This window comes from Colobus angolensis, unplaced genomic scaffold (assembly GCF_000951035.1).
Source record: "Colobus angolensis palliatus isolate OR3802 unplaced genomic scaffold, Cang.pa_1.0 Scaffold29, whole genome shotgun sequence".
NCBI lineage: Eukaryota > Metazoa > Chordata > Mammalia > Primates > Cercopithecidae > Colobus > Colobus angolensis.
In genome coordinates this window covers 3,384,041-3,411,195 of record NW_012116154.1, presented here as the reverse complement: position 1 = coordinate 3,411,195, position 27,155 = coordinate 3,384,041, and the positions used below count along the sequence as shown (strand labels likewise).

General features: G+C 38.4%; 1 protein-coding gene across 1 annotated transcript in view; it reads right to left on the bottom strand.

Annotated features, from left to right (window-relative positions):
- Positions 1–27,155, bottom strand: part of PDS5A (PDS5 cohesin associated factor A) — a 173,565-nt gene that overhangs the window by 54,395 nt on the left and 92,015 nt on the right. The window contains exons 16-20 of the mRNA XM_011949083.1: positions 20,771–20,886; positions 8,005–8,110; positions 5,317–5,477; positions 2,610–2,733; positions 1,326–1,484 (exon numbers count right to left, since the gene is read on the bottom strand). Of these exons, the coding sequence (XP_011804473.1) occupies positions 1,326–1,484; positions 2,610–2,733; positions 5,317–5,477; positions 8,005–8,110; positions 20,771–20,886 (666 nt within the window). The remainder of the gene's footprint in view (positions 1–1,325; positions 1,485–2,609; positions 2,734–5,316; positions 5,478–8,004; positions 8,111–20,770; positions 20,887–27,155) is intronic.

Below are 27,155 nucleotides of genomic sequence, written 5' to 3'. Positions count from 1 at the left end.
TGTGTCTTTATTCAGTAACAACAGATTTAATTCAGATCCATTTGGTAAAGCAGTGATTCTATTATTTATTTTTTTGAGGCAGAGTCTTGCTCTTGTTGCCTAGACTGGAGTGCAATGGCGCAATCTTGGCCCACTGCAACCTCTGCCTCCTGGGTTCAAGCGATTCTCCTGCCTCAGCCTGCTGAACAGCTGGGATTACAGGCACCTGCCATCACGCCTGGCTACTTTTTTTGTATTTTTAGTAAAGATGGGGTTTCACCATGGTGGCCAGGCTGGTCTTGAAGTCCTGACCTCAGGTGATCCACCCGCCTCAGCCTCCCAAAGTGCTGGGATTACAGGCGTGACCCACCACGCCCTGCCAGTAGTGATTCTTAATTAAGGTGCGTTTCCGAAATCATTTGGGGAGCCTTTGCAATCTATACATTCCAACCTAGACAGAGGTAATAAATCAGAGCACACAGACATCAATAAATCTAGTGCCAAAAGTACAGTGTATTATCTTAAAAATTAGTCAAATTCAAGTCCACTTACCTTTTTTTTTTTTTTTGGAGATAGAGTTTCCCTCTTGTTGCCCAGGCTGGAGTGCAACTGTGCAATCTTGGCTCACTGCAACCTCTGCCTCCTGGGTTCAAGTGATTCTCCTGCCTCAGCCTCCTGAGTAGCTAGGATTACAGGCGCCCATTACCACGCCTGGCTAATCCACTTAGATTTCTAACAACGTCTGATAAAACAAATTTTAACCCGGCATGGTGGCTCATACCTGTAATCCCAGCACTTTGGGAGGCCAAGGCGGACAGATCACCTGAGGTCAGGAGTTCAATAAAAGCCTGGCCAACATAGTGAAACCCCGTCTCTAGTTAAAATGCAAAAATTAGTCAGGCGTGGTGGCAGGCACCTGTAATCCCAGCTACTTGGGAGGCTGAGGAATGAGAGGAGGCCAAGGTTGCAGCGAGTCACTGCATTCCAGCCTGGGGTACAGAGCCAGACTCTGTCTTCAAAACAAAAAACAAAAATAACCCAATTCTAACATTCCAGAAAATGATAAACTGTCTTTTGAGGGTCAGGAAAATAGCTTTTACTTATATTTATCTTTCATGATTCACCAATTCCATGTTCTAATTTTTGTTTCTTAAGTGTGAAATTCTAGTAGTAATAGCTACCATGAAATAAGGAAGTAGTTTGGAATTTAAATAATAAATAAGTAGAACCAGTATAGAATAATTTAAAAGAAAAAGAGAATTACAGAGAAACAGAAGTGTTTCTGCGATGAAGATGTAAACAGTCTTAATCTCATGATTCTCAATTTAATTAAATGAGAAACTTACCCTGTCATTCATTAGCAGATCTTTCACAATAAAATTTGCTACTACAGATTTCATTGGGGAAGCAAACTGATCTGGTGCTAACATAGAAATGTGGCCCAATGAAACTAATGGAGTTATAAGTTGTTCTGGCACATCAGCATTCAGACTCCTACTGAGTGGCTATAAAAATAAAACAGACAAAATTACCAATGTGTTTGATAAATATCTAGACACTCTACTGAAACAGTACATTTTCCTGAGTCCTCCTGAATTTATCATGCCCAAACCAATCTTCTCTAATATGATCATAACTAACTTCAACCTAAGACACTTGGTACTTAATTCACCTACTAAAATTTGGCAAGATTGAAAGAATGTAGAAAAAACATAAAAAATAAAACTCAAAAGAAGTTAAAAAAATTTTTTGCTTCATGAAATCAGCATTATTTTTGACTAATTTACAACAATGGATTTGCTATATTAGTGGATTTCTTATCCTGTGGGAACATTTTAAATGACCTTAAATCATACAAAGTAAGAGTTCACTGGGTTTTGGTCACACTACCTCCGATTTATGATAATAGGAATACATTTCTAATAGTAAAATGAGGCCAGTCATTATAAGTAAAGAAAGGGAAACAGGATTGTCAGGTAGGGTTCTTAGGTACTTAAAACTGGATTGTTCAAAATTATCTACTAATACTTTCTGAGGATAAATGCACCACTGAACCAATAAGGCTAAAATTAAGTAAAATGTTCTAACATAAACACATAAGGCCAGGTGTGCTGGCTCATGTGTGTAATCCTCGCACTTTGAAAGCATGGAGTGGGTGGATCGCTTCAGTCCAGGAGTTTGAGACCAGGCTGGGCAACATGGCAAAACCCCATCTCTATAAAAAATCCAAAAATAGCTGGGCATGGTGGCGGTGCCTGTACTCTCAGCTACTTGGGAGGCTGAGGCAGGAGGAATGCTTTAAACTAGGAGTTCGGGGCTGCAGTGAGCAGAGATCGCATCACTGTACTCCAGCACTGGTGAGAAAGTGAAATCTTATCTCAAAAACAAACTAAAAAACAAACAAAAACCACAAAACCCTTCAATATGAGGTGTTTGAACATATAATCTGATCCACAGACCGGGAATGCAGTATCATATAAAACAGACAGAATCCTTGCTCACAAGGAATTTATATTCTAGGGTAGGACTTCATATAAACAGCTTTAAAAAATCTAGCTTCCATCTTCATCAAACTATAGAGCTTAAAAAATAAAGACCAATATAAACACAACCTATATATTAAGATATACCTCAAAAATCTGTGCAAGCTGGACTTCTTTATTTGTGAATATGGCGTGTATACAGTGCACAGCCTGTTTTGCTTGGTGTGGAGTACCCCTCTTTGCTTTTTGATGTAAAATGGGAATTAAGGTCCTGCAAAAAATAATATAGTTTTTTTTTTTTTTTTTCTTAAACCCATAAACCAACAATTATTGCTTTGGTTGACTTCCACGTCCCCTATATGGATGGATGCTGGTAGGGAAGGCTCTCTTAAAAATTATCTGATCTAAAGAAACTTGTAAAAAAGCTCCCTCTCTGCCCCCAAGTATAAACCAAGAAATACAATGCCTCAAGAAAAAGCCTACTTCAGGAGACAATTTTCATTTTAAAGCTACCTGACAAATATGCAAAATAACAAGTAACCCTTAATTCATAATCTAAAGCTTATCCCATGACATATTTTTACATTTACCTTCTAAGTAGGAGATTGCTAATTTTTCAATTCCCTTTTATAATCCCCTTCAGTTATTTCAAAGTAGCTACGGAAAGACAGTAGCAAAAGGCCAAGTTGTATTAAGCAGTTGAAATAATACTAGTGAAAGAAAGTATGCAAAGATACAGCTACATATGTATCACTAGGATGGCAATATAAATATCTAACTATTATGTGCCAGGCACCATTCTAGGTATTTCCACATGTATTAATTCAACTAATGTTCACATCCACCCAAAGACGACTATTATAGTCATTACACAGATGAGAAAATTAAAGCACAAAGATGTTATTTAAGCCTCCTAAGATGACAAAGTTAGGAAACTGGGAGTTGAGATTTGAAAATTAGCACCTCTTTCAAAATCCATACACTTACCCTCTACACTGACAATGAAAAGTAAACTAAAACAGTCTTCTTTTAGGACGAGATGGAAAAACATTGAACATTCTCCAAAAATTAAATGTTGATAACATGAAAAAACATTAGGTAGAATGAAGAAAACAGTGTGCATATATGAACTTATAAAAAATAGACAAACACATCTAGTAGATGAACATTCATAGAAAGTATACATATCAAATGTTAATGGTGACTATTTCGTTACATTTTTTCTAGTTTCAGTTGCTACAATGAACATTAAGTATTTTTATAATCAGAAGAAAATTGATAAAGCGAAACAAGTATTTAAGGAAAGATATTTGTCATATATTTAATGTTATTAGAGAAGAGCCTGTTTCATAGATTACAGTTAGTGGTATCAAATGCAAGGGTGACAAGGCCCTCTTATGATAATGGAAGGCTAGATATGAAAAGCTATACTGCAGGCTCCAGGCCATGCACCTTAACCAAAAATGGGAACATATGCTAGTTGGTATAAGTCTGATGTGACATTTATAAATACGCCTGAAGTCTGTACAGACTTTGGAATTATGAGATAGGGATGTTCATGCCCAAATAGACTTCCTTGACTGAGTCTTGACCACACTTCTACACGGAAGATGTCTTTCCTCTCTCCTATCTGTTTAGTCTTTCACCATTCCATTTACTAGACTATGATCTCTTATAAAATAACACTGGTGAATGACAAAGGAAGACAGTTTCAACCAAACTGTTGTTAAATGTATTATTATTATTAGCCAAATAAAATAATACAGAAAGTCAACTTTAAACTTTCTTCTTGTTTTTTTATAGAGCAGTATAATCCAGTGATGCCATCAGAGATGTTATTGAGGTCTTTAGTGTTGTGCTTTTCTTCTTTTCAGTGATTATCTCCTTTCTCCTCCATTAGTCTTATGAATGAGGTATTTTATTCCTCACGTCCAAAGTTACCTCTTCTACCTATACCCATTTTCAATTGCTTCCTTTGGGGTAGAATTTCTCTAAGAATAGATCCTTTGCCTTAAAAAAATGTATAGGATTTCCTCCCTTGAAAAACTTATCAAAATCTGTCCTACTGTGTCAATGATCTTTTTTTAATAATGTATACATATAAAGTTTATTATTTCTAGTCTACAAACTCCTCGAGGGCAGGGACTGATTGTGGTAACTTTTTTTATTAGCCAGACAATGCTGAGAATGAAGAGAATGTACAATGAACACTGAATTTTTCACAAGTTAAACTATAAGCTCACAAATTTAATAAAAACTTCAGGAGACCGCTTGTCCTATGATTACCACAAGAGGAAAATGGTATGTAGTTCAATATACCTTGAATTACTTGCAAATACATACGATTCAACAGCCATTTGCAATGTATTTTTTCCTCCAGAAGATGTCTTCTGCATATTTTAAGTCTAAATATAACATCTCAACACAAGTTTCACCTTAACATTTTTAAGATGCCAAAGTGAACTATTGGCCCCATTTTTTGGTAGGATAGCAGTGTGACAGTTATTGAATTTACAACCCATTTCCGGAAAAATATGAATATACATGGATTAGAAAGATATTAATCATAAATAAAACACTCAATTCTGTGATAACCTTTGATTCTTAATATCTTAAAATAATTTTGTTATAAACAAACATGTAGTTTCAGTTTACTCTGCTGCCTACATTCTAATGGTGGGAGAGGGGTGTAAGGCAAGGGAAAGACAAAACAGAGGAGGACACAGAAAAGTAGCTTTTAAATCAAAATTGTCTTTCCTCCCTCCTATCTTCCTATACAAAAGGAAAACAATGATTTTATGGTTCCCACACTTAGAAACTTTTGTATTTACCATGGGAGAAAAAATGTACTCACGATCGTATCTGGGGAAGGTCTGTTTCTATTTTGTGACCTGTATTTCTAAAAATTTGAATAGCGGCTTCTGCCACCTTGTCATCTTCCATTCTTAGGCACTGTAACAAGGACTCATATGTCTCTGCAGAGTGGAACGAGGTAGGATGTGTGAAAGACAGAACCTGAAAAAATAGATACAGCTTTAGAAGTACAGACAATTGTTTTAATCCATTAAAAAAGACATACTTCCTGCAATAAATAAATAAATAAATAAATAAATTCTGCGGTTAATATGCTAGCTACACAGAATAGAGATACATCTCCTAGCCACCCTTGCAGTTAGTTATGGCTAATTAGACATTATCAGAAATACTGTGTGGTGTGGCAGCTCCCAGTTATTCCTTCACACAACTGACAGACAGCCTTTGTCTTATTTTCTTCACCTCTTAGTCTACTCTGCTACTTAGAACACAAAACTCCTTTTTTATGGAATATGATTTACAATATTAATAACTACTATCAGTTTATAAATATATTGTATGTAGATGAAGGAATGCTTACTTGAAATAAAACCTCCATACGTAATGACTCAATCTTTGTGTAAACAAAATGCTAACTCAGAGCTTTCTTTGGCAAAAAGATAATCTATGAGAAATTTTTTTTCTTTTTTTTTTTTTTGCGACAGGATTTCACTCTGTCACCTAGGCTAGAGTGCGGTGGAACGTCACAGCTCACTGTGGTCTCAATCTCCCACCTCAGCCTCCTGAGCTGAGACTACAGGTGCACCAGCCCAGCTAAAAATTTTTTTTTTTTTTTTTTTTGAGACGGAGTCTTGCTCTGTCGCCCAGGCTAGAGTGCAGTGGCCTGATCTCGGCTCATTGCAAGCCCTGCCTCCTGGTTTCACGCCATTCTCCTGCTTCAGCCTCCTGAGTAGATGGGACTATAGGCGCCCGCCACCACACCCGGCTAATTTTTTGTATTTTTAATAGAGACGGGGTTTCACCGTGTTTGCCAGGAGGGTCTCGATCTCCTGACCCCGTGATCTGCCCGCCTCAGCCTCCCAAAGTGCTGGGATTATAGGCGTGAGCCACTGCACCCGGCGGTTTTTTTTTTTTGTAGAGATGAGGTCTAGCTATGTTGCCCAGGCTGGTCTCCAACTCCTGTGCTCAAGAGATCTTCCTGCCTTGGCTGGGATTACAGGCATAAACCACTGTACCAAGCCAAGAAAATATTTCAAGTGAAATCACTCATCATAATTATCAACAAAGAAGCCACTACTGTGAACTTTTAATTATGGTTACAATATAATTATTCTCTTATTATGACACGAGCATGAGCCTGTTCTTAAATAATTTTTAGCAAGTTAGGTACATGTCTAAAGAGTTAACCTTCCAGAAAGTAGAAACAATTTAGTTAGTGTAGTATCAACATTAGGGATGCAAATAGAGAAGCAGGGAGAAAGGGGAATGAGCAGGTGGTCTTCATTAATTTTTCAATAAGCACTTATTTAATGGTCATTAAGTGCTACTGTCTCATTTGGTAAGGTTTGTAGTGATAATATTTACTTATGTGGTTTTAATTATTTATAGAAAACTGGAGAATTAAATTAGAAAAATGTAATAAAAACCAATCTATTAAAAAATGTTACCTTAAAGGTGGTTTCACTTTTAAGAGAACTTAAAAATACAACTCAATTACTAAAAACATAATTAAAATCTTATTCATGAGGCATCATATCAATTCTATCAATGAAATTTTTTTTTTCTTTTGAGACAGAGTCTCACTCTGATGCCAAGCTGGAGTGCAGTGGCACGATCTCGGCACACTGCAACCTCCATCTCCCGGGTTCAAGCGATTCTCCTGCCTCAGCCTCCGAAGTAGCTGTGACTACAGGCGTGTGCCACCATGTCCAGCTAATTTTTGTACTTTTAGTAGAGACAGGGTTTCCCCATGTTGGCCAGGATGGTCTTGACGTCGTGATCTGCCCGCCTCGGCCTCCCAAAGTGCTGGGATTACAGGCATTGAGCCCAGCTCAATGAAACCACATTTAAGAACCTCAGAATATGAGCCCATAATTCTTTTTCTATGTAACATCCATTGCACTGGTTTGTCTCTTCTCCTGTAAGTCACAGTGGTATCATGTCTCTTTGCCTTCAATTTCCTCCCTTCTTTTACTCAATCCAATGAAAGTTCTATCAAGGGCTGCAGCTGGTTGTAAGCCAGGTTAAAAGCTCGTGACAGTACCTTTTTTACCCAGTGGCACTCGACAATCTGGAACCAACCTTGTCTCCCATTATTCCTCAAAACATCCCTTTTTTCTAGTCATGCCAGTCTCCCAAAAAACCCACAAATATACCAAGAAATATTCCCTTTAATGATGATATTCCCTCCCCTAGATTTAGTCACATACCCTGTCCACTAAGTCTTAAGTCACACCTTGCTATTACTTAGATTGTACAGTAATCACTACCAAGCATAGAAGGCAAGAAAATGATAAACAGTGAAACAAATATTAATTTATAATGTAAAATAATTACATTATTATATTATAACATAAAAACATTACTTTTACATAATCTGATTTCCAACACAGGTTTTAAATCTTTCAAATAGTTTCCTATGAAATAAGCCTGACTCTTGCATATCCTGAAGGGAAGGCAAATTATGACCCCACGGAAATACATGGCAACAAAACTGTTTCAAAAATACCTTAAGAAGTTCAAGTCCTGAACGGATAGCTGTATCTGGACTTACACCCTCCTCTTCATCATCTGCTGTCCCCTCTATTGATTTATTCATCAATTTCACTAGTGCACTATAAAAAGAAGAAAATATAAATCAGTAACCACTAGAGTAGTAACTATATCCTAATCACACTGTGACAGAACATATATAGAACCTTAAAACATTAAATTCAAAGGAGTTTCTGTGAGGGAAAAAAGTTCAACCTTGTCATCTACTTGATAACTAAACTTTTACTTGGTTTATCCCCCTAAAAACCTTAATGTATTAAGAGTAACTCTTTAAAAAATAACAAAACTAAAATTAAATGACACAACACACGGGTAATATATTCACATAAGTAATTTAATATTCATTTCCATATATACACAGATCATTTTCAGTTTTAAGAAAAACAATAATATAGTAGTTAAGTGGGCAATGACAACTGACTCAAAAAAATACAAATAAACATATACATGGACAAATGAATTAATTGCTGGTAATTTACTGAATCAGTAACTTTATTTCTATAAACTTACAGCAAAGAAGCAAGTCATCAGAAGCATCATGCTATATTTATAAAGATTCATTAATTAGAAACAATTTAATTGTCAAAAATTAAGGAATTAGTTTTTTCAAAATACCACCAGGAAATAGAGTATTATCTGGTCAATAAAAATCAGATATAGCGACATGGTACTATTTTAAGTAAAAACAAATGTGATTTCTGGTTTTGAGATCAGTAAACTGAAGAAGATATTACCCTATTATGAGAACATTCAATTATTATTACAAATGTGCAAAACAAGATTTTGGTTAATTTTTTTTCCTTTGGTGTTATGTATATGCCAAATTATTCATTTAAAAAATATAAGTACCAAATATGTATAGCATACAGATGAAACTCTTTTCACTTATAAAAAATTAACAAAAATTGTAACTATTCATGGGGTACAGAGTGATGTTTCTAGACATATAATGCATGGTGATAAGATCAGGATAATTTGCATATCCATTATCTTAAACACTTATTTCTTTGTGTTGGGAACATTCAATACTGTCCTAGCTATCTGAAACTATGTTATTATTAACTATAGTCATCCTACTATGCTGTGGAACACTAGAATTCATCCACCCATCTAGCTGTAATTTTATATCCTTTTCTGTAATTTTGTATCTCTCCCTAATCTTCCCTTCCCACTACCTTTTCCAGCCTTTTGTTTCCTGTTCTATTTTTTGCTTCTGAGAGATCTACTTTTTTTTTTAGCTTCCACCTACCAGTGAGAACATGTGGTATTTAACTTCCTGGTCCTGGCTCATTTCACTTAACATAATGTCCTCCAATGCCATCCATATTGCTGCAAATGACAGCATTTCATTCTTTCTTTATGGCCGAATAGTATTCCATTTATCTATGTACCATATTTTCTTTACCCATTCATTCCTTGGTGGACAAATCTTGGCTATTGTCAATAATGCTGCAATAATAATGGGTGTATGGATATCCCTTTGATAAACTTATTTTATTTATTTTGGATGTATACCTAGTAGTGGGATTGCTGGACCATATGGTAGTTGTATTTCTTAAGTCTTTTTGAGGACCCTCCACTGTTCTCCATAATGGCTGTTTAAACTAAGTTTAGCACTTCCTTTCCTTTCTCCTCTTATATCACAACAAATATTTTAAAATTCATTATCTTCAGTTAATCTGATAACATTAAAAAAAACCAAATTGGTGTATATGTGTATAAACATTAACTTAAAGTATAATACACCACACAATTCACTGAATTAAAATGTACAACTCAATGGTTTTTACTATATTCACAGGGATGTACTACCTAATTATAGAACATCCCATCACTATCCTAAGTCAAACCCCTTACCTGTTAGTAGGAACTCATTCACCATTAGTCCCTCCAGCCCTAGGCATTTACCAATCTATTTTCTCCCCTATACACTTGCCTATTCTGAACATTTCATATGAATGAAATTATACAATTTGATAGGGTTTGGCTGTGTTCCCACTCAAATCTCACTTTTAACTGTAATAAGCCCCACATGCCAAGGGCGGGGCCAGATAATTGAACACGGGGGCAGTTTCCTCTATATTGTTCTTGTGGTACTGAATAAATCTCAGGATACCTGATGGTTTTACAAAGGGGAGTTCCCCTGCACATACTCTCTTGCCTGTCACCATATAAGACATCCCTTTGCTCTTGCTTCGTCTTCTGTCATGATTGTGAGGCCTCCCCAAACATGTGGAACTGCAAGTTCATTAAAACTTCTTTCCTTTATAAATTACCCAGTCTCGGGTATGGCTTTACCAGCAGCATGAGAACAGACTAACAAGTAACTGTTATCCTTTGTGACTGACTCCTCTCAATTAGCATAATGTTCTCGACATTCATCCACACTGGAGCATGAATCAGTGTAGCATCATTTAAATAAATTTCTAAATAATATTCCAGTATACGGAATTAAGACTTTTTTTCCCCCCTTGAGACACAGTCTTGCTCTGTTGCCCAGGCTAAAGTGCAGTGGCATGATCTCGGCTCACTGCAACCTCTGCCTCCCGGGTTCAAGTGATTCTCCTGCCTCAGCCTCCTGAGTAGCTGGGATTACAGGTGCCCACCACCACACCCAGCTAATTTTTGTATCTTTAGTAGAGACGGGGTTTTGCCAAGTTGGCCAGCCTGGTCTTGAACTCCTGACCTCAGGTGACTCGCCTGCTTTGGCCTCCCAAAGTTCTGGGATTACAGACATGAGCCCCTGCGCCCGGCCAAGAAAATTTATTTATCTGTTCATCAGCTGATGGACATTTAGGTTAATTCCATTTTTTGGGGATATTATGAATAATGTTGCTACAAACATTTATGTACAGGTTTTGCATAAACATGTTTTTATTTTTCTTGAGTATACACTTGAGTGGAACTACTAGGTCATATGGTTAACTCCATGTTTAACTTTCTGAGGAACTACCAAACTGTCTTCCAAAGCAGTGTCACCATTTCATATTCCCACCAGGAATATGACAGGTTCCAGTTTTTCCACATCCTCACCAACATGTGTCTTTTTACTTATAGCCATCTCAGTGGATGTGAAGTGGTATCTCTTTGTGGAGAGAGAGAGAGAGAGATATATATATATATATAAAAAACATTCTCACCTCCACAAAATATTGCTCTAAACCTCTTCTGTGGTCAATTCCCTACCCTCACCCTGGCAACCACTGGTTTGGTTTCTGTCGCTATAGTTTTGACTTTTCTAGAACTTCATGTATGTAGTGTCTGACATCTTCCATGTGACATAATGCTAATACTTTAGAGATTTATCCAACTTGTTGCATATAATCAGTAGTTTACTCCTTACTATTGCTGAGTATTCCATCATAATGAATATCCAATTACCCACTGATGAACTTCTGAGTATTTCTGATTTATAGCTATTACGAATACAGCTGCTGAAAGCAGTTAAACACAAGGGAATGTATGTTTTCTTTCCTCTTAGACAAATATCTAGTATTAGGATTCCTGGGTTGGATGGTAATGTTGTATGTACATTTAAAGTAACAAGAAACTATTTTCCAATTCACCAACCATTAGTATGGTTAAAATCTTTAATTCTAAATATTGTAGTGAGTAAGTGGCATTTCTCATTACAATTTGAATTCTGACTGGGCGCAGTGGCTCACACCTATAATCCCAGCATTTTGGGAGGCTGAGTAGGGCAGGTCACTTGAGCCCAGACCAGCCTGGGCAACATGGCAAAACCCATCTCTACAAAAAATACAAAAATCAGCCAGGTGTGGTGGTACACCCCTGTAGTCCCAGCTACTCAGCAGGCTGAGGTGGAAGGATTGCTTGAGCCCAGAAGGTCAAGACTGCAGTGAGCCATGATTGCATCACTGCACTCCAACCTGGGAGACAGAGCAAGACCCTGTGTCAAAATAAATAAATAAAAATAGGCCAGGCACGTTGCCTCATGCCAATAATAACAGCACTTTGAAAAGGCTGAGGAGGGGGGATAGCTTGAGACCAGCCTGGGCAACGTAACAAAACCCTGTCTCTACCAAAAAAATAAAACAACAAAAATAAAAATAAGTTAGCCAGGCATGGTGGTGTGTGTCTGTAGTCGCAGCTACTTGAGGTAGGAGGATGGCTTGAACTCAGGAGGAGGAGGGTGCAGTGGGCTGAGATCATGCCACAGCACTCCAGTCTGGGTGACAGAGCCAGACTCTGTCTCAAAATAAATAAATAAATAAATAAATAAATAAATAAAATAAAATAAAATTGTAAAAATCCGAATTTGCATTTCCCAAATGAGTATTAATACTATCTGTCCTTTCTTGTGCTTATTTACCATCTTATCTAGTATCTGTTCAAATTTGTCCATTTTAAAACAAAGTCATTTGTCTTATTGAGTAGTCAGAGTTCCTTATATAGCCTGGATATAATACTTTACCAAATACATACTTTTCAAGTATTTTCTCCTAGTCTGTGGCTATTATGTGCCCTCTAAGAAATCTTTGCTTACCCTATATGTTTTCCGGAAATTCCAGCTCTGACATTGTATTTTAAAGATTTATTCAATTTGAGAAAATTATTCCAGATTGAGCTTTTTATTAAGAAATCCTAGTAAACATTGCTTGAATTTAACAAAATTTCAAGTGTGTTTCAAAAAAATTCATAAATACGTGAATACCTATGATAGATTCCATGCATACAATTATTTAATGAGTATTTATTAACTACCTGTCATGTGCCAAGTCTTAAGGTCTCCCTGAGAAATACAGTGTGAAATGAGAGACATAATCCCTGCTATCATTGTAATGTTGGTAATCACCAGTATAAGTCAAGGAGCTATAAGTGAAAGACCAAAGTCTTCAAACCAGGTTCACCGTCCTTCCTCTTATAAAGTATTTTTTCTCTTTTGTAAATTAGATAAATAATATATACTTCACAGGGCTATCAAGATGCAAAAGATGATCACCAATCCAACTGCCTCTTCAAAACTGCTAGGGAAGTCTATGCTATACAACCACTGTTACAAATCTTCATCATTCTAATCGAAGTCTAAATACTCCCACTGAACAACTTCATCTTGAACAGAAGGGAGAGTAGTAACGGAAGCCTTGAGTGAAAACTCTTCTAATTTTCCATACCTAATTTTCTAACCTCCACTAACTTGTGTGTATTATTTTGTCCTGTCATAGGCTAAGATGTCCTTCTTTCCACTCTGCTTCCTTAGGAATGCTGCTCCCTCATACCTGTATTTCCCTTCCCTTATCTGAAATCTGTCTTCAAATAGCACCTTTAAAAAAAAAAAAAAAAAGATGGAGTTTCGCTCTTTTTGCCCAGGCTGGAGTGCAATGGTGCGATCTCGGCTCACTGCAACTTCCGCCTCCCAGGTTCAAATGATTCTCATGCCTCAGCCTCCCGAGTAGCTGGGATTACAGGCACGTACCACCACACCTGGCTAATTTTTGTATTTTTAGTAGAAATGGGGTTTCACTATGTTGGCCAGGCTGGTCTTGAACTCCTGACTGCAGGTGATCCGCCCACTTCAGCCTCCCAAAGTGTTGGGATTACAGGTGTGAGCCACTGCACCCGACCTTCAGCTAGCACCTTTTCAAGGTATTTAAACATTCAAAATTATTTAGCCAAAAACAACAGCAGAAGATTCTTCTTCAAGCTTACTCCCTTTCCATCATCTTATTTTTCTCTGTTACTTTTCTTTTGAGGCTCAAACTCTGATTTTAGCTCAGTTTTTTTGTTTTTGTCTTATTTTGAGACACAGTCTCATTCTGTTGCCCAGGATAGAGTGAAGTGCCGTGATCTCAGCGCACTGTAACCTCTGCTTCCTGGGCTCATTCTTCCACTTCAGCCTCCCACATAGCTGGGACCACAGGCACATGCCCTGGTGTCCTGCTAATTTCTGTATTTTTGTAGAGATGGGGTTTTGCCAATATTGCCTAGGCTTGTTTTGAACTCCTGGACTCAAGTGATCCACCCACCTCTGCCTCCCAAAGTGCTGGGATTACCACACCCAGTCTTCTCCTTTGTTTTTTATTAAGACGGAGTCTCGCTCTGTCACCCAGGCTGGAGTGCAATAACGTGATCTCGGGTCACTGCAACCTCCACCTCCTAGGTTCAAGTGATTCTCCAGCCTCAGTCTCCTGAGTAGCTGGGATTACAGTTGTGTGCCACCACATCAGGCTAATTTTTGTATTTTCAGTAAAGAAGGGGTTTTCACCATATTGGTCAGGCTGGTCTCAAAGTCCTGACCTTGTGATCTGCCTGCCTCGGCCTCCCAAAGTGCTGGGATTATAGGCATGAGCCACCATGCCTGGCCCTCCTTTGCTTTTTATATAAGGTTGGTGCTCTCTGCACTGATTGTCCCCACTTGTGCTGTCAATTTATCTCCTAAGCAGGGTTTAGAAGGGTGACGAGGCTATGTATCCCTTTAATATGCTCAAGCCTCAGTGTAGCCAAGTGGTACCTAGTGGCTTTCTGATGAGCTGGGTCAGTAAAAAATAGACTTAGCAGTCTTCTCTGCCTAAGTAACACTGATCACTTTCTCTGTGTACCATGATGTAGATGTTGGAAAGACTGTCCTATGCCTTCTGAATCCATGGCATTCTGGCTTTGTCCTTGCTACTCCACAGAAACTGCTCTGGTCATTGTGATTTTTTCCCATTTCCTAATCCAGTCGATGATTCTTAGTATTTAATCAACTTCTGGATACCATCTGACTCCTCCTTAGCCCCACTTTGGTTTCTGTGATAAAACTCTTTCCCAATTTTCTGCTTTTGACTATGTCTGCTTAAAACTTAAAAAAAAAAAAAAAAAAAAAAAAATTTAAGTCCATTATCTTCTGCCAGCCACTTAATTGCTAATTTCCCTCAGGATTCAGTCCTCAACCCTTTCCTTTTTAAAATTTTACTTTTACCTGGGTTCCAGCCATCATTACAATGACTACTTCATTTTCATCTACTACCTATAGACCATTAACTAACTGTAGCACACATATGTCAAGGTATATGGACATATGTATGGGGGGGAAATGGATTATATTTAGAATGATTTTATATTAACTCCAATCCTTTATTTCAAAATTCTAGGCCAGGCACAGTGATTCATGCCTGAAATCCCAGCAATTTGGGAGGCCAAGGTGGGCAGATTGCTTGAGCATAGGAGCTCGAGACCAGCCTGGCCAACATGGTGAAACCCCGTCTCTACTAAAAATACAAAAAAGTAGCCTAGCATGGTGGCGCACACCTGTAGACCCAGCTACTCAGGAAGCTGAGGCAGGAAAATCGCTTGAACAGGCCTGGTGCAGTGGCTCAAGCCTGTAATCCTAGCACTTTGGGAGGCCAAGACGGGCGGATCATGAGGTCAGGAGATCAAAACCATCCTGGCTAACCCGGTGAAACCCCGTCTCTACTAAAAAATACAAAAAACTGGCCGGGCGAGGTGGTGAGCGCCTGTAGCCCCAGCTACTCGGGAGGCTGAGGCAGGAGAATGGCGTAGACCTGGGAGGCGGAGCTTGCAGTGAGCTGAGATCCAGCCACTGCACTCCAGGCTGGGCGACAGAGAGAGACTCCGTCTCAAAAAAAAAAAGAAAAAGAAAAAAAAAAGAAAATCGCTTGAACCCAGGAGGCAGAGGTGGCAGTGAGCCAAGATCATGCCATGCACACTCCAGCTCGGGTGACAGAGCAAGATTCCTTCTCAAAAAAAAGAAAAAGAAAAAGAAAGAAAAAGGAGAAGAGAAGAGAAGAGATGAGACGAGACAAGACTTAGGTATGGTGGCTCAGGCCTGAAATACCAGCACTTTAGGAGGCCAAGGTGGGCAAATCGCTTGTGCCCAGGAGCTCGAGACCAGCCTGGGCAACATGGCAAAACTGCTTCTCTATAAAAGAACTTTAAAAAGATTAGCTGAGCATGGTGATGCACATCTATAGTTCCACCTACTCAGGAAGCTGAGGTCTGAGATTGCTTGAGCCTACACAACAGTGAGCCAGGATTGTGCCACTGCACTTCAGCCGGGGGGCGACAGAGTGAGACCCCATATCCAAAAAAGGAAAGAGGAAAAAAAAGAAAATCTTAACAAAAAAAGGCTGGGTTTGGTGGCTCATGTGTATAATCCCAGCACTCTTGGAGGCCAAGGTGGGTGGATGGCTTGGGTCCAGGAGTTTGAGACCAGCCTGGACGGCATGGCAAAACCCCGTCTCTACCAAAACCAAACCAAAACAAACAAACAAAAACAAAAAAAGCACGTTCACAAAATTAGCCAGTTGTGGTGGCATGGGCCTATGGTCCCATTTACTCTGGAGGCTGAGGGAGGAGCATCACCTGAGCCCAGGAGGTCAAGGCTGCAGTGAACTATGATCATGCCACTCTACCCCAGCCTGGGTGACACAACAAGACCTTATCTCAAAAACAAAGAAAGAAAAAAAAGTCAATTTTGATTTTTTTATATGCTGAGAGATGAGAAATAGGGGTCTAGTTTCATTCTTCTGCTAGTCAGTTTTCCAAGCACAATATTGTAGAGACTATCCCTTCCCCCCTTGTATGTTCTTGACACCTCTGTTGGAAATGAGCTGGCCAAAAAAGCAAGAACATATACCTGGGTTCTCAATTCTGTTCCTTTAGATGTGTCTAGTTTTCATGCCAGTATCATGTTGATTTGGTTAGTGTAGTTTTGTAGTATATTTTAAAGTCAGGTAGTGTGATCGCTCCAGCTTTTGTTCTTTTTCCTCATATTGCTTGGCTATTTGAGTCTTTTGTGGTTCCATGTAAAAGTTAGGATTGTTTTTTCTATTTCCGTGAAGAATTTGTATTTTGACAGAAATTCCATTTAGTTTGAGTAGTACTGTCATTTTAACAAGATTAATTTTGGCCAGGTATGGTGGCTCATGCCTGTAATCCCAGCACTTTGGGAGGCCAAGGTGGGCAGATCACCTGAGGTCGGGAGTTTGAGACCAGCCCGACCAACATGGAGAAACCGTGTCTCTACTAAAAATACAAAATTAGGCGGGTGTGGTGGCGCATGCCTGTTAATACTGGCTACTTGGGAGGCTGATGCAGGAGAATTGCTTGAGCACGGGAGGTGGAGGCTGCAGTGAGCTGAGACGCCATTGCACTCCAGTCTGGGCAACAAGAGCCAAACGCCGTCTCAAAAAAGAAAAAAAAAAAAAAAGAAATATTTAAAAAAAATCTTCCATTTTATGAGCATGGAATATCTTTCCAATTTTTGTGTGTTATCTTTAATTTCTTCCATCAGCGTTTTAAAGTATTCCTTGTAATAGATCTTTCACTTATTTAGTTAAGTTGATTATTAGGTGTTTAATATTCTTTGTAGCTATTGTAAATAAGATTGCTTTCTTGATTTTTCATATTGTTTGCTGTTGGCATATGTAAATGCTATTGAGTTGTGTATGTTGATTTTGTATCCTGCAATTATACTGAATTCATTTATCTGTTCTAACAGTTTTTCAGTGGAGTCTTTAGCTTCTTCTGTGATAATGTCATCTGCGAACAAGGCTAATTTGACTTCTTTCTTGCTAAATTTGGATGGCCTTCTTTTCTCTTGACTAATTGCTCTGGCCAGGACTTCCAGTAATTTGGTGAACAAAGGTGCCAGAAGTGGCTTCCATATTTTATTCCAGGTATTAGATGAAAGCCTTCCAATTTACCCCATTCAGCACAATGTTCAGTGTGGGTGTGTCACATATGAACTTTATTATTTTGAGGTATGTTCCCTCTATACCTATTTTGTTGAGGGTATTTATCATAAAGTAATATTGAATTTTCTTGAATGTTTTTTAAGTACCTATTAAAATGACTATACGGTTTTTATTCTTGGTTCCATTCATATGAATCATGTTTATTGATATATGATTTATGAACCATCCCTGCATCCCTGGGATGAATTCCATTTTATCATGATGAATGATATTTTTAATGTGTTATTGAAATGATATTTTTAATGTGTTACTTTAATGTGAAATTGAAACTGCTAGTATTTTTGAGGATTTTTGCATTTACGTTCATCAGTGATATGCCCCTATCCCTCACCCTCTAAAAAAATAAATCAAAATGGATTAAGACCTAGTGGATGAAACTACTAGCAGAAAATGCTAGGATAATGCTTAAAGACGTTGATCTGAGCCAAGTTTGTTTGTGTTAACATCCCAAAAGTATAGGCAACCAAAGCAAAAATATAAAAATACGATTACATTAAGCTAAAATGGTTCTGCACAGCTAAGGGAGCAATAAAAAAAGCGAAGAGATAACCCACAGAATGAGAAAATATTTGCAAATTATCCATCTGTCAACAGATTAATAACCAGAACATATAAGGGGTTCAAACAACTCAACTGCAAAATAACAAAACAAAACAAAAAAACACCACACAGACAAAAAATCAAAACCACACACAAAAATTCCAATTTAAAAGTGTGAAAAGAGGCCAGGTGCGGTGGCTCACGCCTGTAATCCCAGCACTTAGGGAGGCTGAGGCAGGCAGATCATGAGGTCAAAAGATTGAGACTATCCTGGCCAACATGGTGAAACCTGGTCTCTACTAAAAAACAAAAATCAGCTGGGCGTGGTGGCGTGTGCCTGTAGTCCTAGCTACTTGGGAGCCTGAGGCAGGAGAACTGCTTGATCCCGGGAGGCGAAGATTGCAGTGAGCTGAGATGGCGCCACTGCACTCCAGCTGGCGACAAAGCAAGACTCCAGCAAAAAAGAAAAAAGAGAGAGAAAAAAAAAAGGCTTTTTATCAACAAGACAGGGAATAACAGATGCTGGCGAGGATGTGGAGAAAAGTGAACCCTCGTACACTGTTTTGGGAATGTAAATTAGCATAGCCACTAAGGAAAACTGTATGGAGGTTCCTCAAAAAACTAAAACTAGATCTACCTTATGATCTAGCAATTCCACTACTGGGTATATATTTTTTAAAAAGGAAATTAACATATTGAAGAGATATCTGCACTCCTAAGTTTACTGTGTCACTATTCACAATAGCCAATATGGAATCAACCTAAGTGCACATCAACGAATGAAGAAAGAAAATGTGGTATATATGTACAATGAAAAATTATTCAGCCATAAAAAAAGAACGAAATCCTGCCATTTGTAGCAATGCGTATGGAAATGGAGCTCATTACATTAAATAAAACAAGCCAAGAACAAAAAAACAAATATTGCATATTCTCAGTCATATGTGGGAGCTAAAAATGTGAATCTCATGATGACACAGTAGACTGGTAGCTAAAAGAAGCTGGGAAGGGTGAGAAAGGGGGAATAAAGAGAGGTTAATTAATACAGAACAACTAGTGTTTTAGAGATTGGGAGAGTGACTGTAGTTTAATAGCTAGAAGATAATTTGAATGTTTCTAGCATAAAGATGAATATTTACGGTGATGTATATCACCAATACACTGATTTGATCTTCACAAACTGTATAAATGTATTAAATTATCAGACATAGCCCAAATACATGTACATTTATTATGTTATGGGCTGACATGTGTTTCTCCCAAATTCATATTAATTCTAATCCCTGGTATCTCAGAATGTGACTGTATTTAGAGACAGGGCCTTTGAAAAGATAATCAAGGTAAAATACGACTGAATGGGTGGGGCCTAATCCAATATAACTATTGTTCTTATAAGAGATTAGGACATAGACATGCTGGGTGCACAGAGAAAAGACCACAGGAGGACACAGTGCGAAGGAAGCCATCTGCAAATGAAGGTGAGAGGCTTCAGGAAAAAAATTTAAAATTGCTGATACCTTGGATCTCAGGCTTACACCTCCAGAACTGTGAGAAAATAAATTCCTTTTGTTCTGGCTAGGCACCTTCGGGTATTTTGTTATGAAAGCCCTAGCAAATGACAATCAGCATTTCAATACAGCCATGTCAGTGATTCACCTAAGGTGAAATAAACAGTGAAGCTTGGGCACTGGAACTGATCTCTGAATTCTAAGTTGTTTGGAAAAAGAACCAACAAGTGCTGCACAGTAACTCAATATGGAAAGATATATAGCTTATCTACTGGAAAAATGATTGGTGCAAGAGAAAAGCATTACCAGAAGTTCGAAAAATCTGAAATCATGAGAATACGTAATAAAAAATCAATAGCTCTTAACTAACGTCTATGATGCCAGGCTGCTTTCCTTTATATACTATCTCAAATTAACATAATCATCCACCACGATTTTATGCCCATATTAAAGTTGAAAATAAATGAAATCCAAAGACTTTATCCAAAGCCACAAAGTAGACTTATGTTTTGAAACCAAATTTGTCTAAAGATAATCCTGTCCTCTTTCCAATATATCATTCTGTTCTCATACATTAAATGAACAGTGGTATAGTATGTACTACAGAATATTACAGGGCCATTAAAATGCTTAAGAAAACTGAGAGGTTGGTCAACAGTAACACAGATCTAAAATATTCTTTTTTCTGTCTTTCTCTTTGTTCTAAGTTTTCTTTAATGAGAACGCGTAAGCTAAAAATAAACACAAGAACTCTTTAAAAACAGAAAGCATTAAATAAAGTCAAAGACCATAAAATGAGAAGGCTTTCCCTTCAACTGGAATGATGTACACCCCTGTGATTAAAAAGAGACATACGGAGGTTTTTAGGTATCTTTAGGAGCCCAGAATTTAAATTAACAACAATTGTAGTTTCAGATTATTATCTATTTTTGAGTGAATATACTTCTTGGCTTACCTTATGGCTTCTGAATCAATGTGCACAGGTGCGATTCTTTCCAACAGAAATTTGACCATCTCTAGAAAAGGATTTGTTGGTTGCTTAGGATTTGCAAGTTTCCGGGCTATTTCTCTCTATAGAAGAAAAAGAGTTTTACCAAAAATGTGACTTGCTTTCATATTTTTGAAAAGAAAAATCATTGTAGGCCAAAAGAATGAACTGAAATATTCAAAACCAGCATAAGTGGTTAAGAATTGTCTGCTCCAGACCCTGACTAAAAATTTTACACCCACCGAGCAATGACTGCAAAATCTGGACAGCAGAGAAAAGAAGTGTATGATGCGGTTTCTGAGTGAACACAGCCTTGCCTCACAATTCTTTGATGAAAAATTATTGGCTAATATAGGAACCTTTTTTTTTTTGAGACGGAGTCTAACTCTGTCACCAGGCTAGAGTGCAGTGGCATGATCTCAGCTCACTGCAACCTCCACCTCCTGGGTTCAAACGATTCTCCTGCCCCAGGCTCCACAGTAGTTGGGATTACAGGCACAGGCCACCATGCCCAGCTAATTTTTGTATTTTTGTAGAGATGGGGTTTCACCATGTTGGCCAGGCTGGTCTCGAACTCCTGACCTCAAATGATCCGCCTGCCTCGGCCTCCCAAAGTGCTGGGAATACAGGTGTGAGCCACCACGCCTGGCCTATTGCAACCATTTTAACACTCTAATTTAGAATAAAATCAATTTGTACTTTTATGGGCATGCTTTATTGGTTTTAATTATTTCATAATTTGACAGAATACTGTGTTTTGTTTCAGTTAATTTTTTCTTTTTTCTTTTTGGAGCCAGAGTCTCACTCTGTCAGTCACTCAGGCTGGAATGCAATGGTGCAATCTTGGCTCACTGCAACCTCTGCCTCCCGGATTGAAACAACTCTCCTCCCTCAGCCTCCATAGTAGCTGGGATTAAAGGTGTGCGCCACTATGCCCGGCTAATTTTGTATTTTTAGTAGACACGCGGTTTCGTCATGTTGGCCAGGCTGGTCTCAAACTCCCAGCCTCAGGTGATCCAACCACCTCGGCCTCCCAAAGTGCTGGGATTGCAGGCGTGAGCCACCCGCGCCTGGCCAGTTAATTTGTTTTTTAAAAAATACATATTCAGGCCAGGCGTGGGTGGCTCACACCTGTAATCCCAGCACTTTGGGAGGCCGAGGTGGGTGGATCACCTGAGGTCGGGAGTTTGAGATCACCCTGACCAACATGGAGAAACCCCGTCTCTATTAAAAATACAAAATTAGCCGGGCTTGGTGGCGCATGCCTGTAATCCTAGCTACTTGGAAGGCTGAGGCAGGAGAATTGCTTGAAACTGGGAGGCAGAGGCTGCGGTGAGCCAAGATCATGCCATGCCATTGCAGTACAGCCTGGGCAACAAGAGCAAAACTCCGTCTCAAAAGAAACAAAAACAAAAACATATTCATACATACATAAATACTTGCAAAATTTTTCAGTTCTGGAAGAACATAGATGGAGGATAAATGAGAACCCTGTACACCCCTACAATTTTTTTTATAAGTCAGACATATAATTATGGAAGGCTAATAGATGACCCCAATAATAGAAGTAACTCTCAGCCAGGCGCACTGGCTCACGCGTGTAATTAAAACACTTTGGGAGGCCAAGGCAGGTGGATTGCCTGAGCTCAAGAATTTGAGACCAGTCTGGGAAACACGGCAAAACCCTGTTTCTACCAAAAAATACAAAAAATTAGCCAGGCGTGATGGTGCATGCCTGTGGTCCCAGCTACTCAGGAGGCTGAGGTGGGGAGGATCACTTGAGCCTGGTAGGCAGAAGTTGCAGTGACCACCTGAGATTGCACAGCTGCACAGATCCTCTCTCAAAAAAAGAAAACAAAGAAACAAAAAAGTAACTATCCATTTAAGCTCAAAGATTATGGTATTAGGCCAGGCGCAGTGGCTCATGCCTGTAATCCCAACACTTAGGGAGGCTGAGGTGGACGGATCATTTGAGGTCAGGAGTTGAGACCAGCCTGACCAAGATGGTGAAACCCCATCTCTACTAAAAATATTAAAAAATCAGTCAGGCGTGGTGATACATGACTGCAGCCCCAGCTACTCAGGAGACTGAGGCAGCACAATCGCTTGAACCCAGGAAGTGGAGGCTGCAGTGAGCCGAGATCATGCCACTGCACTCCAGCCCGAGCAACAGAGTGAGACGCTGTGTCAAAAAAAAAAAAAAAAAAAAAAGCAAAGATTATGGTATTAGAGCAAATGTTCCTACCAAGAAAGACATTCTTGATGGAAGTTTCTGAAGATGAGGACTTAGTAATTATAGAGACTGACTTCTCCAAAGACAGAGTTAAATTTATAATGTGCTGGACCCTTGGGAAAGATATTTAAGAACAAGGCTTTTAATTATAAAAATGCACAAATAGGTATCTTAGCTGAGGAGATAATGAACATTAAATATGCATCCTAAACTACAAAGCAATAACAAATTATATCATTCTATTTATAAGATTTTCTCATAAAAATATTTTTTAGTGAAATGTTCAGAACAAAGGGAGAAAAGATTTCTATTAAACTCAGTTATATCTTGATATGAATTACAAAGGTCACATTAAATTCGATATCATAGATATTTGTTAATAGTCTAAGTCCAAAGGACTGAGATTCTGAAGGAAATTTCTTAGTCATTAGCAGATGTCTAACTCACTGTAACAAGCTGTAATTAGCTGAGCAATATTTCAGCATTAGAGAAAAGAATAATATTCAGGGCTTAATCCCTTACATAATTTCCTTTAAACTAGAGGTTCACATTTTAAATCTGAATTTAAATATAATCTTATGGGAGAAAATATCCTTAAAAGGGGATTATTTTCCTCTCTAGTACAAAGTTAAGTTGCTTTAACCTAAGAAAAATATGTTACAGATTATCTAACAATATGACTACTGGAAAACTGCTAGGCAAACTGTATTACCACTGCCTTAGAAAAGGTCACTAATAAGTGAAAAAAGTAGGCATTAGAAAAGATAATTATGATATGTAAACATAGAATTTTTAAAGTGCTGAGGGAAAAAGAAGAATGCACAATCATTTAAATACAATAACAGAAATACACCTACATATATAAACACTAATACTAGATAAACAGCTTTTAAAGTGACATTTTTGTATTCTCACATAACAATCTTACATTGAGGTAATCACTCATAACAATACCTTTTAGGAAAGGACAGTTGGCAGAAAGTTTCAAAACAAAACCAAATAGTCTGTATGCATGACAATGTTTTGGAAATTTCCGATAAAATCTATAGTAGCAATGTATATTACTACTACTAGTATATATTTATTAATTGCATACATTGTTTAAGTACGCTTAAGAAATATCAAAAGATTAAGCTCTATTTTCAATATGCTTATAATTTATCAATCCGATTTTTAAAATAAAATAATGAGAGCGCTTAAAAAACACTGTGTCCATATATTACCCCCTTCCTCTTTGAACATCTTTTCCTTTTGACAATTAGAAAAAAAAATTGTTTTAGGCTGGTCACGTGGTTCATGCCTGTAATCCCAGCACTTTGGGAGGCCGAGGCAGGCGGATGGCCCCAGGTCAGGAGTTCGAGACAGCCTGGCCAACATGGTGAAGCCCCATCTCTACTAAAAATACAAACAAATTAGCCGGGTGTGGTGGCGGGCACCTATAATCCCAGCTACTCAAGAGGCTGAGGCAGGAAAATTGCTTGAACCTGGGAGGCAGAGGTTGCAGTGAGCTGAGATCACACCACTGCATTCCAGCAACATGAGTGAGACTGTCTCAAAAAAAAAAAAAAAAAAAGGCAAATTCCAAAGTTTTAACTTTCATATTACAGTGAGATGTGCATTATACTCATTGAATTATAAAAAGATATAACTAAACAGAAACAGGGCTGAGGCAGGAGGATCACCTGAGCTCAGCAGTATGAGACCAACCTGGGCAACACAGTGAGATCTCTTCTCTTAAAAATCAAAAAATTAGTTGGGCATGGTGGCACACATCTGTAGTCCCAACTATTTTGGAGGCTGAGGTAGGAGGATCACTTGAGCCCAGGAGGTCAAGGCTGTAATGAGCTATGATCACAACACTGCACTCCACAGACTGGGCAACACAGTGAGATGTTGTCTAAACACACACACAACACACACAGACACACACACACACAAAGAGAGAGAAAGAGACAGAGAGAGAGTGGGTATTCTCAGATTTGCCTCCTCTTTCATTTCTTCTCTACTTCCTCCAAGTGATATAACTCTGCTAATATATAGAACCAGGCTTGAATCTCAACACTTCTGAACACAACTGCTAAGACGCTATCTTCTTCCCTAACGCATCTCCTCTGATATCCAGTCAGTCAAACTAGAAATATAGCAGTCATTCTTCACACAATAGTCTACTTCCTACTCACCCTTTAAGACTCAACTTAAAGAGTCACTTATTCTGGAAGAAGTCATTCCTGGACCTATTTCCACCCCTGCCTGGAATGAGTAATGCTCCTTTATTTTACCAAAGCACACAATTCAATGGAAATATTTGTCAGTCTCTGTCACTTATTCTGCAAGCTCCATGAGCAACCATGAATTATGAAATTTATGAAATCATGCAGTGAATTGTAAGTGTGTGATTGATCAAGGAAGAAGATATTTGGACTTCTGAATCTTGGATATCTGAAGATACAGTGCATATCCAGGTTATTAGGTAGAGGAGAGTTCTTAAAACTGTAGTCCATAAAAAACTCATGTTGAGACTTGGTTAAAAGATGGAGAGATTCATAATCCTACATTATACCTATTTTAAAGATTCCTACTCTTTGTAAGGGTAAGACTTATAAGAATGACCATTTATTGAAATCCTGCAGGCAGTGCAAGGGGGCCCTGCATTAGGTCACATATAAAATTTCATTTTACATTATATTTATAGGTGAAGAAAATGAATAAGGAGGCTTGAAAATACTGAGTAACTTACTAAAGGTCATATTGGTAGTAAACTATATAGCTGATATTCAAACTGAGGACTGTTTCATTAAATGCTGAATAAACAAGCTTCCTGGAAAATATTAAAATTTGGGGACCATTCTCATAGAGGGAGCAATGGAGCATAAACTAGGATGCACCACTGAAGCTATGGTAAATATGTGGTCCTTCTCTAGGGTCAAGGTGTAGAAATTTAAAACCTGAATTCTAAAGGGAAAGTAAATCTATACATCACATTTGAATTCCACCTCTCACTCTCATTCATTATATCCCTCACCCCACACACAAATACACATGTCTGTTGGTAATCTTTGCTCAAAGTATTTTTGCTAAGATTTTTCAGAAATGGAACTTGGACAAAGAGGGAAGAAAATATTAGACGTCTCTGCCTACTAAATCTCTTACCAACTAATATCTACCTCTTGAGAAGTGAGATATGATTGTAATTTATGAAAATAAGGAGGTAATGATAAATACACATTAGGGTACAGAGAAGGAACTCTTAAGGATGGAATGCAAGCTACACAGAATGAGAGAAACTAAATTTTACATTTGCATATTTTTCTTTATTCTTCTACATCAGAAGAGGAATGGGGATAATAGAGGAAATATGTAAATAATATTCAGTAGCCCATGGAGGAAAGGACAAACTCATGGAGGTACTCTAACAGAGGTTGTTTTCATATGTGTCTAAGGGGTATTCTAAGTCCCACTTTACATATGAGAGCATATAAATAACATACTCAAGTCACACAATGCCAACATATGAGCTAGAAAAGAAGGTATCATGAACCCATGCTCTTACCACTGCAAGTGCAGTGTTCATTTCTACCTCACTGGCTCCTAATATCAAGAGCACTGATTGGCTATGCTGTGTGGCTGTTGCATTCACAGTGTTGGGATTACAAGAGTGAGCCACCGCACCCAGCCTTTTCAAGCTATTTCATTGTCTGATCTAATTATAATAGTAGATTCTCTGCAGGACACAGTACTCTGAAACTAGACTTCTAAATGCCAAAGAAGTCAATGAAACTTTTAAGCGTTTTCAGCAAGTTACTCAGCTCAGAAGTACAAAGCTTGTTGGGCATGGTGGATCATGCCTATAATCCCAATACGTTGGGAGGCCAAGGTGGGTAGGATCACTTGAGTCCAGGAGTTCAAGACCAGCCTGGGCAACATGGTGAAATCTCGTCTCTACTAAAAATACAAAAATGAGTCAGGCATGATGGCGCATGCCTGTAGTCCCAGCTACTTGGGAGGCTGAGACAGGAGGATCATTTGAGCCCTAGATGCAGAGGTTACAGCGAGCTGAGATTGTGTCACTGCACTCCAGCCTGGGTGACAGAGCAAGAGCCTATCTCAAAAAAATAAAAA